Below are 14,704 nucleotides of genomic sequence, written 5' to 3'. Positions count from 1 at the left end.
GAGTGAAGTTATAGTTGTGCGTGTCCCTTTTCGTGGTCTCTCACTTACCTCCTGGAGAAGGCCGCCTCGCAGTGCGGACACTTGTAGTTCCGCTCGTTCGTGTGCAGCTTCTTATGGCGATCCCGGGAGCGCTTGTGCTTGAACAACTTGGCGCAGTACTCGCACTTGAAGGGCAGATGCTCGGCATGGCTCTGCAAATAGATTCAGGGTAACTCCATTAGTATTTCCCCTGGCACAGGTGCAATCTTAACTATGATGTGTTCGGTATCCATCCACCTATCTCCATGATTAGCCCAGACACAGGCCCAGACTTGGGGGGACTTGGGCCGAGAGCTATTTGAAATTCTTAGAAGACAACCAGGCAGCGTCAACTGTCCGTCTACCCCAGTTAAATGTTGACGATGACGACGACAACGACGACGGCTCCTCGCTTGAATTTATAGATGCGTCAATCTGAATCTGAATCTGCATACCGACTGACTCGGACTTGGACGCCAGATCTGACTCGGCCTCTGGTTCTGAGTCTGGTTCTGACTGCGAGAGAGACTGACGGGAACCGTAGGTGTTTCACTTGCGACTTGTGGCTTGTGGCTTGTGGACAAAAATTCATCTAAATGCGCGACGCCTCTCGTTGTGGTGTGGGGACAGGTGCTGGAAGGGGATTGCGGACTACACCCGCAACCGGTTTACTTTTGGGGTTCTTTGGCGGCTGCCAAAGCGTCGGTGGAGCGCTTTGAACTCGCTGAGGAGTAGCCGCAAAAAATGAGCCCATTTGTATGCAGGCCCCCAGTCCGGGATTTGCGTATATTGCACAATATACTCACTCGTATACCCGTACCCATACAACCGAAAACTTAGCCGAGTTAGTCGCATCCACTCAGAGAGAGAGAGAGAGAGAGGGGGAGAGCGGGAGTGATCCCGTGTTGGTTATGGTTTTTTAAACTGTCGCTCCAATCATCATCGCCATCAACATCCCATAAGCCGCGCCCCACTACCTCCCTTTCGGGGGGAGAACCAGAACGTGCGAGAATGGCCCAAAGACCGAATTCTTAATATCTGCCCCATTCGCTGCTTTGTCCAGGCGCTAGGATCAAAGCGAGCGCTACATGTTAGACCCCGGCCGGTGATAAAGATCGGCGGTAGTAGTCCTCCTAAACAGCAGTTGCAATTGGGTTAACAAGTTGCTGATGTCATGGGCGGTGTTGTTCGCAGTCCGAAAAGCGTTTAAGCCGAATCAGAGCCGCAACCCCAGGAGGGGTGAGGGCGTGTGGGTGAGAGGCGGCAGCCACAAAGGCCACAGTCAGAAGATTCGGTCTTAGATGATATGCTAAAAGATTACTAAAGGAATGTTAGATGGCTGCATGGTATGGATCTAACTGAAGGCTAACCGAATGGATCTGGCATGATGAAAGCTTTATCCTAAGATATATTTATTATCTTAAGATGTTGAGATTATTGAAGGTCTGATCGCGAAATGAAACCAGACTAGGTATTTTTCTTTTCCTTAAATTCTTTATATTCAACACCTTACATGGAATAAAAGGCAGCCCTTTAATACCTTCATCCTTCTTCCACTTCCACTTTCAATTCAATTTCAATTAGCAAAGTTTGGAATGGTGTATCAAGGTTCAACCGTGACACGCGAAAAGCTCAAAGGAGTCTGTCACCTAAGTGTCAATCAAGTGGGTTCACGTTCACCCAACCCCAACCGCAACCCGAACAAGCGCGAAATACTAAGCGCCTTATGGCGATGCCAAGGTGGTAATTAAGCAACCCACCCAGACACCCAGACACCCAGCCACCCATTTGTGGCGGGTAACCCACCCACCAAATAAGGAACCCTTTTCAGAGGGAGACTCACCTGCACGTGATGCTTCAAGTATCCGAGACGCGGAAACGTCTTATCACAGAACTGGCACTGATAGGAGCCGTCGCCGCGACTCTTAATGCCTTCGCCTGTCAACTTATCAAACTTTGCGGCTGCTCCACCGCCAGCGCCGGTTCCGGCTCCTGCTCCTCCGGCAGCTGCCATCTTGGCCTCCTTATTGATTTTGCGCAGCTTGTTGGCAATCTTCAGGGCCTGCTGGTGATGGTAGTGATGGTGGTGGTGGAAGTGCGGCTGTCGCTTTGGCCTGGCAGGCTCCTCTCCTGGGACTCCGTTCGACTTGCCTTCAGCGGTCAGGTGGGGATCCTCCTGGCCGGCACTCGCCGAGGTAGCGGCCAGATGATGGGAGTTGGGTGTCAGGGTACCATCGGAGATGCTCGGTGAGTAGCTGGACGAGGTGTGGGTACTGTACATGTCTGGAAATGTACAAGAGCGGGAAGAGTTTCTCAATTAGAAGTTATGGTCGCACTGTGTGGGCGACTGCATCCTGATTAGCGGCTCTGGGGGATCGGCGCATGTGTGTGACTAAGCGCGACAGGAAATCAACGTCGGCTATCAAATGCTGGACACGGAATTAATTCAATTAGCACCACATCGTTTGGTGTCGGCCAGTCCCCAGTCCCACCCCAAGTGGGGATCATCTCTCCACCTCCACCTCCCCATCCCCATCCCCATCCCCATCTGACCCTCTCTGTAAGTGAGTCTCATGCAAACTAATTGCGCTTTGTTCTTGTCGTCGTTTTAATTACGAGTACACCATCCATTTATTCCACTGCCCCATGAGGGTCTCAGTCTCCCGCTCTCATCATCTATCACCACGCGCCAAGTGCCGTCTTCGAAAACTGTTAATTGAACCCAATTGCAAGTGATCTGTGTGTCTGTATCGGACCCGGGACCGTGCTCTGGGTCAGGGACTGCGTTTGTTTTCCCTCTCATCGCTTGAACTCTGAACTGACGCGATCCGTACTGGTCTGCTATGGTCAGATCTAAACTTTAATTAGGAAAAATCGGATTAATTTCTCAAGTTCTTTGGGGTTAAAGAAAGTCGTAAGAGATTTGAACCCATTCATTCATTTGATTGAAGTGCTGTACGTTTGCTGAGATCATAGAAATGGGAATGGGGATGTCAAATAGGTTGAACAGATTGGATTGGAGATGGGGAGAAGATTTTTCTATTATCGGTGATCAACTAATATTATATCTTCACTAGGAAAAAAGCCTCTTACTCACTCGCTTAGCTTCTGCGCCAGTCCCCGGCTCACTCGCCTCTATATGAGAGGTATACGGTCAATGAAATATATTTTCCGCATTATTGAAAGTCTCAAAACCCCGTCGGAATATCAACAGTACTCGTAAAATCGAACACATTTATTTAATTTATTTTTGTGTACTTTTGGCATTATAAATATTACCTAGAGGAAGCTGTCGAACCAAATCCATTAGAATAATCTAGTTACCAGCTCTCCCTCTGGCCAAGATCTAGTCTTCGGAAGAATTCGGAAACACTTTCTCGTACGTTGACCGATAATTTCGACTAGAAATGGATCCCAGGGTATACTGATATATCCCTATTGACCTATTGTCTGTATCTCTCTTCCTCTCTTATATTTCTATCCAAAAAGCTCTCTTAATTTACCGTTGTTTGTGATCTCCTTGGTGGCCTGGATCTTCTCAATTAGATTCTCCAAACGCGAACTGGGTCCGCGATAAAGCATTTTTAGGGCCATCATATCATGGCATAGTCTCGATAAATTTTCAAAGTCAATTAAAAAAAAAATTTCACTAACAATTTTCACTAAGTCAACGCGGCACTTGGTCACTTTTCTGCTTCACTCGAGGCATTAAATGTTAATGACTTTTCCAACGACTAACGCTTTGGCTGGCACCAAAGGATCGCACTTTTTTGTTGTTGGGGGGGATTTTCTTGTTGTTGCTGTGGTTTTATTTTCTCTGCTGTGCTGTTTTTGTCGCGCCGACGCACCACGAAGGACGTCCAATTGCCGCGAGCACCAAAATTGTACTAAAATCAGAGACGCCGCAGAGCACGGGTCTGGGTCTGGGCCACCGAGCGACCAAAAGGCCGAGCCGAGAGCAGCGGGCGTCGTCGACGACGATGTCGAGACCAAAACGCCTATAAAAAGCGATAACTAGGCGAACTGGTTCTCGTGCGTGTCGGTGTGGCAGTGTGTTTGTGTGTGTCTGGGATGAGAATCCCAAAAGGCACACTATACACACACATACTCGGAGAAAAAAAGGCGTCGGCGTCGCTGTCGTCACGACAAATGAGAAGCAACAGAGAAAGCAATTTAAATGGCGCCCCCACCCCACCCCCACACAGACACACGCACAGCGAGAGGAGAGGCGTAATGTTCGAACAGGAGTGTGAGAGAGCAAGCTGATAAGCTCTTTACATAAGCACCACACACTGCTACCAGAGCGAGACGCAGCGAGCGTCATAGAGCGAGAGAGCGTGCGTGCATTGGTGTTGGTGCCGTGGCATATACTCGAGCACTCATGAGCAGGGGGCTGGCAAAAGGCGGAGCATAGGTTCCCGCTGCTGTGGTGCAGTGGCTCATTTCACCTGGAGTTTTGGGGCGACTAATGGGATGAGGATGGAACGAGGGAGGAGGTAGGGAAAGGTACAGAAAGCGCTGATACATTTTATATATGTTTATATTTTATTTATTTGCGCATAACAAATTTAATTTAACTAAAATATCAGGTGATGAGGCTTGTCCACATTTCTTTTATTTGTAATCGCTTGTTTTTCACTGTTTATTCCATTTTAGGATACCAATCTTCCTTCAGCAAAAATTAAATTGAATATACATACTTTCCAGGAAAAGTATTCAGGAATTATTTCAGGTTATATAGGGACTTGGAAATTACGACAATGATACCAGTAGATAGTACATCCCAAGGCATTCTGTGCACGTTCCTCTAGAAAACCTTCTTGGTTTCAATTAAATACTTGAACAAAATATAAAAATGTGTTCCTGGAACATCTTGCTAATTCAATCTACCAAAAATTCATAAAACATTATGTCCACATTTATGATAGTATTCAAGAAAAAGGCCTTCCGCTATATTGGCTTGAGGTTATTTCAAAATCAATTAAAAACCAGGCGTAAAACGTAGCTTTCTGTCCCCTTTCCATAAGAAGACAATTAAAACATCCCAATCAAAGGTTTTCTATTTTTATTTTCGCAGGATATGTTTGGGATCAATTCAAGGCTCTAGGAGCTCTTTACCTCTTCCAACCTATTTTCGTGTAAATGTCAATTGCCAACGGGGAAAAACATGACCACAGTCGAAACAACCATACAAGAAACAATTGCGGAAAAAAGTTAAATGACACAAAATGTCACGAAGGAAACAGCAAAAAAAAAAAGAAAGCCAAATGATGGAAAACATGTATAAGCCATTAGCGCGGCCACGTCAAACGTTGTAAAAATGTTGCAAAAATGAATCCGTACACAAGCAGATTCTGACAGGAGAGGATATCACAGTAGAGTAAAGGAAAGGAAAGGACAGCAAAGCACAACAATGGACCGGGACACAGCGCGAATGGACTGGGCTAAGGAGAGAGCTGCAGCAAACGCGTCACTAAAAGCCAAATTAATTATGCATGCAACGGCAGCCTGTGATATTGGGGGCAGGCTATTCCCCATTCCCCAGCCCCCAGCAAAGTGCAGCAAAAAAAAGTTTTGAGGTTTGGATGGAACTGTCAGCAGCAGAGAGTGCCGTGCTGTCTCCTCCTGCACTCCCTCTCCTTCTGAATCCCCCCATAAAACTATCAAGGCAATTAAAAAATCTCTTTTCACTAGTTTGCCCTCAACGCTACTTCTGTTGCTCTCCCTTCCCCCGCTCCCCTTCCACGTTACACTGTTGGCTTTTAGTTTTGTTTCGGTTTTTTCTTGTGGCTGTCGTAGTGCTGCTCTCCCATTGGTCTCTGCTTTCGCCAGCCAATGCGCATGCCTCGCACGAAAGTATATAGAAAGAGATGGCTATCGACGAAGCTGTTAATTCGTGTTTCTCGACATTGGGTTTGGGTTTGTTTGTGTCTTTATTTGCTAATTGTTTTACGATGTGGTTGTTGTTTGTGTCTCAAAGTTCGTTGTTTCAGTCTTTGGTTTGAGGTTGGAACTGCGATGAGTTTCCATGGGTTTCTCTAAAGTTAGTTTGCAGTCTAGTTTAGGATGGGATTTTTAAAACATTTTAGTTGAGATTCTTTTAATTGAGTTTTCAAACTTCAATTGCATTAAAAATTAAATTTTCAATTTCATTATTTTGAATCTTTTTGTAGATTGCGACTTTGCTGGGTAGATAATTCTTTATAGATATATTAATGAATAAAGATATTTCAAGTGGTTGGAATATAGACGGAATTGTTGCCTAAAAGCTTGTGTTTTTATCTTTGGCATTTATGTACATTTTATAATGGATTTCTAGTGCAAAATCAGGTGAGGCCCACTTCCAAACATGGAAAATTCCATGTCCCACTGAAAAGTTCAATTACAAATACATTCAATTAGCTGAAACCCTCGAAATCAAAAGACGACTTAACCTCTGACCTCTGTCAGTGAAAACTTTGCCTCAAATCGAAATGGAAGTCCCAACTCAAACAGAAAAAACCCACAAATATCATGAATTTATCATCAACAATCCCAAAGATCATTTTTCAATTAAAGTTAATCTTCGCCTTCTGCATAATTAATGCGCGAACACGAGGAAAGTTTTTCCGGCCGGCAACAATTTTCCTAATTGCAACAAGAAACAACACAAAACAGAATACAGATTTCCTATTTTGAAATTTTAATTGTCCTTAGATGTTCTTTTTTCAGCCTTGTTTTCAGGGGTGTGGGGTGGAGGGGCAGGGGATGGGGAAGAGACACGTTGAATCCTGTTGAAAAATCAACTTTCGGCTGAAAAATGATAAAAGGTCTCTCTGCTACTCATCCCACAGCCGGTGTTAATTACAATTGAGTGACAGTTTTCCGACAGGCCACGACAAGTGCTGGAAAATGGTGGTGGAGGGTGTTCGGGTGGTTGGGTGGTTGGGTGGTTGGACTTGGCTGCCAGGTTGCGTGGTGGGTTGAAAGGGTGTCCGCACAGGTAAGTTGTGTCGCCCAGCCTTGGTCCTTGATCCTTTTCCGTTTGGTCCCGTGCATTTTTAATGCGCGGCTAATGCAAAGTCAGCCAAAACTGTTCACTGAGATTTGCAGTTGGTCAACAGATTGTGGAGCGGACCAAAGGACCACAGGACTGAACGACCTCGCCTCATGTGTCACGTCACTGGTCCTTGATATGTGCTGACAGCCAAAGGGTTTCGGCTTGGCTGGCGCCCTCATGCATAATAGATAAATTATAAAAATATATGCACTACATGGGAGCAGGGAAGTGGGAGGAGGAGGAGGACCTGTCATTGTCCTGCCAGCCAAAGTGTCCTTTTGTTTCAGCGCATTTTAAATGAGCCACTTCCAAGTCCACTCTCCGAAAAAGTCACTCAAATTGTCACTTTGATGTCCTGACAGCTGCCCAGCATTATACCCCAGACCCTCAGTGCCATCCAAACTCCGAGTCCGAGGTCCGAGGTCCGTGTGTCTCCATAGATTTCCATCTCCCGGCACTGATCTCATTCCCATGCAAACTGCACAATTAATCAGACGGTTGAGGCCTCATTTAATTAGAGCCCGAAACCCGAACCCGATCCCGATTTTGGTGGTCAAGTCCAGGCAAAAAAAAGGTTTAATCTTGTCACAATATATTTTTATAATTTTTTTAATGAGCCTTGACACGATTTGTGGACTAGGTAGGGAGAGGCTGGACGATAGACGTTTGTGGTTTCAATAAAGAGAAATCTCGTAATCAAACTTTAATTTTTCATGACGAGACCATAGCTAACTGTCCTTAAACTTGCTCTTAGTCTATCTAACCATTTGAGGGTCACTATTCAAAATGTATATATAGACAGACGAATGTAGCATCTCCTTTAAAACCCTCTCTTTCTTCCCGGTGGCCCTTCCACAATTTTCAGCTTATCGAGCACTCGGAACCCAACAGGGCATCACTCCCCAAACATTAGAGACAACTTTTAGACATATTTACCAAACAAATAATTATCCCGATAATCTGATTGCGATGCTGAACCCGTGATGCATTGTCAAGTCATGCCCGTTCAGTGGGTCATAATGATGATCCTTTTGAATTGCATCACAGACAGGTCTCGATGCGATCTCGGCGAGGTTTCTCAATGAAAAATGAAGTCAAGTGGGATACTCAATGGAGTGCTAGGGATTTGTCTCAATCGTGATCGAGGCGCTGACACAAATCAATCAACACACGGAGACAGCCAACAGGTAGAGGCCCTGATCGGACTGGAACTGTCTCTGGACTACAGTCTGGGTCTGGCTCTGGCTCTGGCTCTGGCACTGGGATCTTGATCGACTGTCAGGGCTAATGATGGGTCTGGCGACGTGTCGGGTGCGTCCTGCGGTGGCTGACTCCACGCCTCCCTCTAAACATTGTTTTGAAAAGGGTTTCAAATCGATTTTTGTGTGCCTTGATTGACGCTCTGCCTGACCGACCATAATTGACTTTCGCACCTGTTTTTCTCCATCTCTCTGTATCTAAAAACCCATTCAACCGCAGAGGCTCGGTGTGAGCTGTGGGGGTTTTATTAGGGGGATTTTGGGGGCAGCTCGACAGCGGCACGTGCTGCAAGTTTTGTGGCTTAGACTGGGGGCAAGACTGGGAGAACAATGCCCCACTCAGAGGCAGTCGGACAGCTGCCTCGGCTAAACGGTACTTGAGCATCGAGCGAGGTACGCGTGCCACAACCGCCATAAACGGAGGGGTCCGACGGCGACCATCAACAAATTGAAATGCATCGCAGGGGCAGTGGCAGTGGCAGAGTCTGGGGCAGAAAGAAACCCTGGAACCAGATTAACATGTCCGATTGCCACATCCGAGGTCTTTTGTGCTGGAGCCGCTGAATGCGATTCCCATTCCGGTCGCCGATGTCGATGTCTCTCTCTTCACTCGGAACGGAAGACGGAAACTAGAACTTCACGGCGATTCAAGTGCCCCGATAACGGGGCATCTGAGGGCACATGGGGCAAGGGGTTCGCTTGGAATTGGGTTTACGACAGTATTTTTTCCCCGTCTGCTCTTGCTGCTACCGGTTATTGTCCCGCCCGATTATGGCGATAATAAACATAAAATTATTTTATAGCTGGAGTAGTTTCAGCGCTGCTTTTGGCATTTAACTAATAAGACAGAAGAGGCAGGGGACAGTTGGATGTCATAATCAATGAATAATGAATGAAATATCTCAAAGGAGCGAAGGGTTTCCGCAAAGTCCAGTCGAGCATCAGAAACATGGATTGGACATGGCAAAAGCTTAGGAAATCATTTACATTCGGGTGTGGTTTTCAGGAGTATCATCACATATAGAAAGAGTGAATGAATTGCTGCCAAGTTAAGCATCAATAAAGTATTGGATTCCCAATAGAAGCTGGCACAGCTAGGGGAACATCATTAGCCACACATTCCACCTATTCCCCACTGTAAAATCCAATTCCAACCCCCAGGCCAGGCAAAGATACCTGTTCGGAAGAACCCATAACAATATGTCTAAATTAAATCCTTTAAGATCACATAACGAACCCAAGGACCATTTCGTATGTGAAACATTTCAGCGCGTATTTCATTTAAATTACCCCAAATATATCTTCAAAAGCGAAACGAGATACGGCGAAATATTCACAATGTGGCTGGCAGGAAACTCGTAGCAGCGTGGGCTGAAAGGGTTCCCCTGGGAGTATGGCACGCGGAATTGCGCCTTGGAGTCGCATCAGGACGAGGAGCAGAGCCCAGAACTATGCACATGGGAGTCACCAACAAAAAATTGTGGGCGAAGAGCGGCCAGGAGCCAGCAATTCGGTCGGGTATGCGGATGGGGATACACACACATTGGGTTGCTTTTATTTTTGCATCGTAAAACGGAATGAAAACGTCTTTCGCGGAAAGTTTTCTTTTCGCAGCCAGGCATCTCCCCTCTGAGCCAGAAATCGGTGCGCTCGCCAATTCCCGGGAGGAGGAGGTGGTTGGATGGGTCCGAAAACTTAGCGAAAGGCGAGTGAGCGAGCAGCCACGGAACGCACATAAATCATCACCAGCCAAGGTGGCACCAGCAGCAACTTGGGCGTGTCATAACTTTTGAGCCGGGGAGAAAGGAGCTGAAGCAGCACAAGAGAGAGCAGGAGCCTTGAGCCAGAGCTAGAGCCCAGTTGGCCAAGGCCCATGGGAATAAAAACAATGAGGATGGAGCAACCGATGAGACTGGCGAAAGTTTGGAAAAATTGCCAGGAGCATCGGCCAATGCGCCTATGGTGAGTGCACACGGAGCTGGGGGCCGGGCCCTGTCCGGGATGGCCACTGCAGCTGACAGAACGCCATCGGAGGAGTGCAGTCCAGCCAGGAGCCGCCGCAGCAGAAGGACCAACTTTTTTCTCTGTATTTCCGCTTGTTTTGCTTTGGTGTCAAGGTGGTTTCACACCTGAGATTGCGATTACTTTTTTCCCAGACAGCCATGCAGCCAAACAGCAAGCCAAGTTGGGTTAAAGTTTTTAAAACTCTTAGATACCCTAAGGTAGAAGGGGTGTATTGGTTTTCTATATTGTTTTGATGGAAAGTAAATCCAAATGATTGGAAGGGTCGAAATTTCCAGTGATGTTTCTTAACTTTATATTTATATATAGGTACATGGAAGTGTTCTTTAAACTTTAAATAACGCAATCAATTCAAAGGTTGAAGGGTCTCTTGAAGGGTATGTATATAGCAACTCCTCTTTTCCGATAGACTTTTCCACCTACTGAAGCACCAAAACTTTCTAATGACTGTATCTGTACTTTAGTTGTGGGCATTTCGCAGGTCTTGATGCAATTAAAAACCATTAGATTAGTACTTAGGATAGCCCGTTGACCCAATTACGCGCTGTGGCTGGTGGCTGTGTCTCTCCGCTGGCGGCAATGTCAAACAATATCCGAAAGAGTCAAAGAGTTCTCTACGTGATGTACGCGGGATCTATCTGGGCCTGCCTGTGGCCCTTTGACAGGCAGCGCAGCCCCACAAGAGGTTCGAAAAGCTTCTGGTTCATTAACCGGGGCGATGTCGATGTCATCTCCGAGCCGAACCAGTTTTCCCCAAAAAATCAGTACCAGATTTCTATCTCCGTGTGCGGCGCGGTGCGGTGCGGTGCGTAAAGCAATTTGCGATGATGATGACGACTTCTTGGGAAAGCAACGGTTCGAGTGCTGTGAGAATTTGGCACTTTAAGCAATCCCCAACTGGAACTACAACTCCAGCCCCGAAAGAAACTTTAGTCCCAGCCCCAGCACCATCCACAAAACCCTTTGGCCAGAGACGCACGGGGCACGGGGCACGGGGCACGGGGCAGGGGGCCAGAGCAATTATTTATGGTCTCGAGACAGAGGCGTAGGCAGGGGCGGAGACCGACTCTGTGTTTGTCTTGTAAGACAAATGTGTAATTAATTGCCTCGCATCAAAAGGAAACTGTGAAACTATTTGCATACGAGCATGGTAAATTGTCTTGGCTGTCACTTGGTTCATGCACTGCGAGTACGGGTACACACGTGCAATTAATAAATCAGAAAGGACAGGCTAAGCCAAAGGACCTCTCCATGACCCATTCCAACACGCGGCGTACTGGCCTGACCCTTCCAAGCGGAAGTCTCAGACAAACAAAGGAAGTGACTTACTTGGCCCCAAGACTTGTGCAGCTTGATATTCTTTTTCTGGTAGGGGGCTCGGACTTCTGGCAGGAGGTTTCTCCGTTCTCCTCTCTCATAAGAGTGTATGGCAAGTCCAACTGCAACTAATTGCATTTCATTGCATACATTTAGGCGCTTCCCCCTTCAGCTGCAATCACATCGCCTCACACTGCCCAAAACGCTTCAAATAGCCGGAGAGAGAGATTTCCTTGGGGCTGTCAATGGGTTCGTGGGGAGGAAAGTCAACCACAAGTGCCTCAAGTCAATTTGTGGCAAAAGGGAAGGATGTACCGGGCAAGTGTTGAGTGCTAACCATGCTGGCTACACTGTGAGAAATCGGAAAATAGTTGGAACTGATAATTGAAGACTATCACTGCAGATGAAGCAAGTATCATTCGAAGATCTTAATCGAGGAGGAATATATGTAATAATAATATGTAAACTCAAAGACTTCTGCCATTGATTCTTCTCCAACTATTTCCCTCAGTGTAGTCGAAAGGAAAACACAGACAAGTCAGCAGCCAGGAAAAGTCTGATTCAGTCTCGGACTTAAGTGAGTGAGTGTGTGGGTGAGTGGGCATGAATGAATGAATGAATGAATGAAGCGAGCGGCAAATGGGCAACCCAGGGCAGGATGCGACTGCTGGTTCTGCTGCTCGTGGCAAGGACGTTGTTGGGTAAAACAAAGAGCGCAAGAAGGAAGTCCTGAAAAAATGGTAGCGAAGGAAGAGGGGGAGCAAGAGGAGCAGGATGCCGACACCACAAAACGAAACAAATAACACAGAAAAAGCATTCGAAATGGCACTAGAGAGAAATGTGGCTAAAAGGAGAGAGGGAAAGAAGCAGCATGAATAGAGGGAGAGGCAGGGACAGGAGGTCATGTCGTGGCCGTAGCTCATGATGCTGCCAGTTCGGTCTTTTCCTCTCTGTTTCTCTCCGTCTGCCTCTCAGTATTTTCGACAGCTCGTAAATGGCAACGAGGATATGTGAAAGTGATGTGGCAAGAGCTAGAGGTAGAGGTCCCCACTTGACTCCGACTGCTGCCGTCTCCGACTTGGCTCTGCGTCTATGTCTACGGGAACGGGCACGGGCACGGGCACTGTCGGCTCCGGCTTGGTGTTGATTGCTGTTTGGGGTTTTTAAAACGTAGTTAGGCTGCCCGGCAGCCCCGGACCACAGCACATGGAAACGACACCCGCGGCACAGGTGGAGAGCACCCTGGAGTGTCGTGGCCAGCTGCCCGGATAACACCCTGTACGGCAATTTCAATGGTTATGGCTTGGGCACGCATGCTGTGTGCGCTGTGTGGAAAAGGAAGATGTGGGAGGATTGGGTGGGGGCCAGTGAATGGGGAGCATATGTGACAAACCGCTCACCTGAGTAGAAGCTGTCGAGACTCTGCAGCTCTTCATCATCGTAGTCCTCTTCGCCACTGAGACTCAGCAGGTCGTCATCCAAGTCCATGTCTTCTGGCTCCTCCTCTGCATTCTCAGCATCCGCCTCCGCGTCCTCCTCGTCATCAGGATTGTTCTTGTTGTGGGTTCGGACTGGAATGGTAAGACACACAAGCTCTTCTTAGCCAAGGATTGCAAGGAAAATGCAGCAGGGACTTGACCTCGACTGGGGCACGTCGCTGCCTGTGGATGGTTGCCAGGGCACCACGAGCAGGAGCTGTAGCTGAAGCAGGGGCAGGATGCCCTGCTCGATCCCCAAGTGAAAGGAATTTTGATTATGCTAAGCCCCAGGGTGCCATAATTCCATACCCAAGCAAGTAAGCCCCCAAGCTAACCCCCGCGCTATCCCTTCCCTCAACACCAACTCCACCTCCACCCCCTCACACACTTAAGAGTATATAAGAGCATGGGATAGCATCTGCTAGCACGGCGCATGTCCAGCGAAAAGAGAGCCAATGCGACTTAAGAGAGACACTTGTTTTGGTCTCTCACTGCCAGAAGCTGGAGGAACAGCTGATAGCAGCACGTGCTGTGCCTCGTTGGCGGGAGGGGTCGGCGGCGAGACAGAAGGCGTCTGCACAAGCCACAAGACTAGAAGTTACTCATACGCACCGTTAGACGTGCCCCTTGCTGGGTGTCAGTGGGTGGATGTCTGCCTTGAGTTTGGGGAAGTAAACCAAGAAGGTGCTCCGCAGGGATATGCTAATGGGGTTGGTTACCCCAACAGTTAGTTGGGTAACAGATTTAGGTTCTGTGAATTGGTTTTGCTATCTTCATTCTCCACATTCCGATCTCTGTCCAACACGTTTCACACCATAAAACCCTTCGACATGAACTCATCAAGTCATTGACCAGCGACCATCGACCATCGACCATCAGGCTTTCACTGCTTTTGCCACTTTTGCCACTTTCGCGTTTTCGGCTTTTACTAGTTTCTAATGACAAAATGAAATATCGCGGGTTCTCCGCTATCCGAAAAAAGCCCCCCCCTCAAGAGCAACCCAAACTAGACCCAACCTCAACGTCGGATAGTGCAACATTCTGTGCGCTTGTGGCACTATGAGAATTTCCTTGATGGCAACCGACGTTTCGATGATGTGGCATGTGGATGTATGGCATGTGGATCTGCTTTTATGCCACTTTGCATGCCAGCACATAAAGGCAGAGGGAATGCGAGAGGAGCTACAGCAGGGATGAGGAGATGGAGCATAGAGCTGTGTAGCCACTGCCTGGACCGCCGCACGTCCAATAATCCTTGTCCTGCAGCTGGGGAATACTTCATCAGCGGAAACAAAATTTTACGAATTTCTCCGTGTGTATGTGTGAGAGTGTGTTTCTGTGTGAGTGTTGCACGTGCTGGCAGCTCCATCTAGCGGTTGGACCCTGAACCCAGGACAAGTTTTTAACATGCCAAAAACGCATCTCGCGCCCCATTGATGCCTCCCCCTCCTCTGTCTCCTCCTGTTGGAGAGATGGCGGCGACTTTGACACGACTATGCCTCTGTTTCTCCCTCTATCTCTGTGTGTCGGTCTCTCTTTCTCTCTGATGATGCTTGATGATTATTCAACAT

At 47.5% G+C, this 14,704-nt stretch overlaps 1 protein-coding gene across 2 annotated transcripts in view; it reads right to left on the bottom strand.

Moving 5' to 3' along the window:
• The window catches only part of LOC108160792 (zinc finger protein 423 homolog), a 29,468-nt gene that overhangs the window by 3,795 nt on the left and 10,969 nt on the right, over positions 1-14,704 (bottom strand). Inside the window, exons 3-5 of one of the 2 annotated variants that reach the window (XM_017295000.2) lie at positions 13,056-13,226; positions 1,862-2,301; positions 49-191 (exon numbers count right to left, since the gene is read on the bottom strand). In XM_017295000.2, coding sequence (XP_017150489.1) covers positions 49-191; positions 1,862-2,301; positions 13,056-13,226 — 754 coding nt within the window. Of the gene's footprint in view, positions 1-48; positions 192-1,861; positions 2,302-3,521; positions 3,914-13,055; positions 13,227-14,704 lie in introns of those variants that run through there. The other variant, XM_017295001.2, reaches the window with a different exon arrangement.

The sequence above is a fragment of the Drosophila miranda genome, chromosome 3 (genome assembly GCF_003369915.1).
Source record: "Drosophila miranda strain MSH22 chromosome 3, D.miranda_PacBio2.1, whole genome shotgun sequence".
NCBI classification, from domain to species: Eukaryota; Metazoa; Arthropoda; class Insecta; order Diptera; family Drosophilidae; genus Drosophila; species Drosophila miranda.
This window is presented reverse-complemented; position numbering and strand designations above follow the sequence as displayed.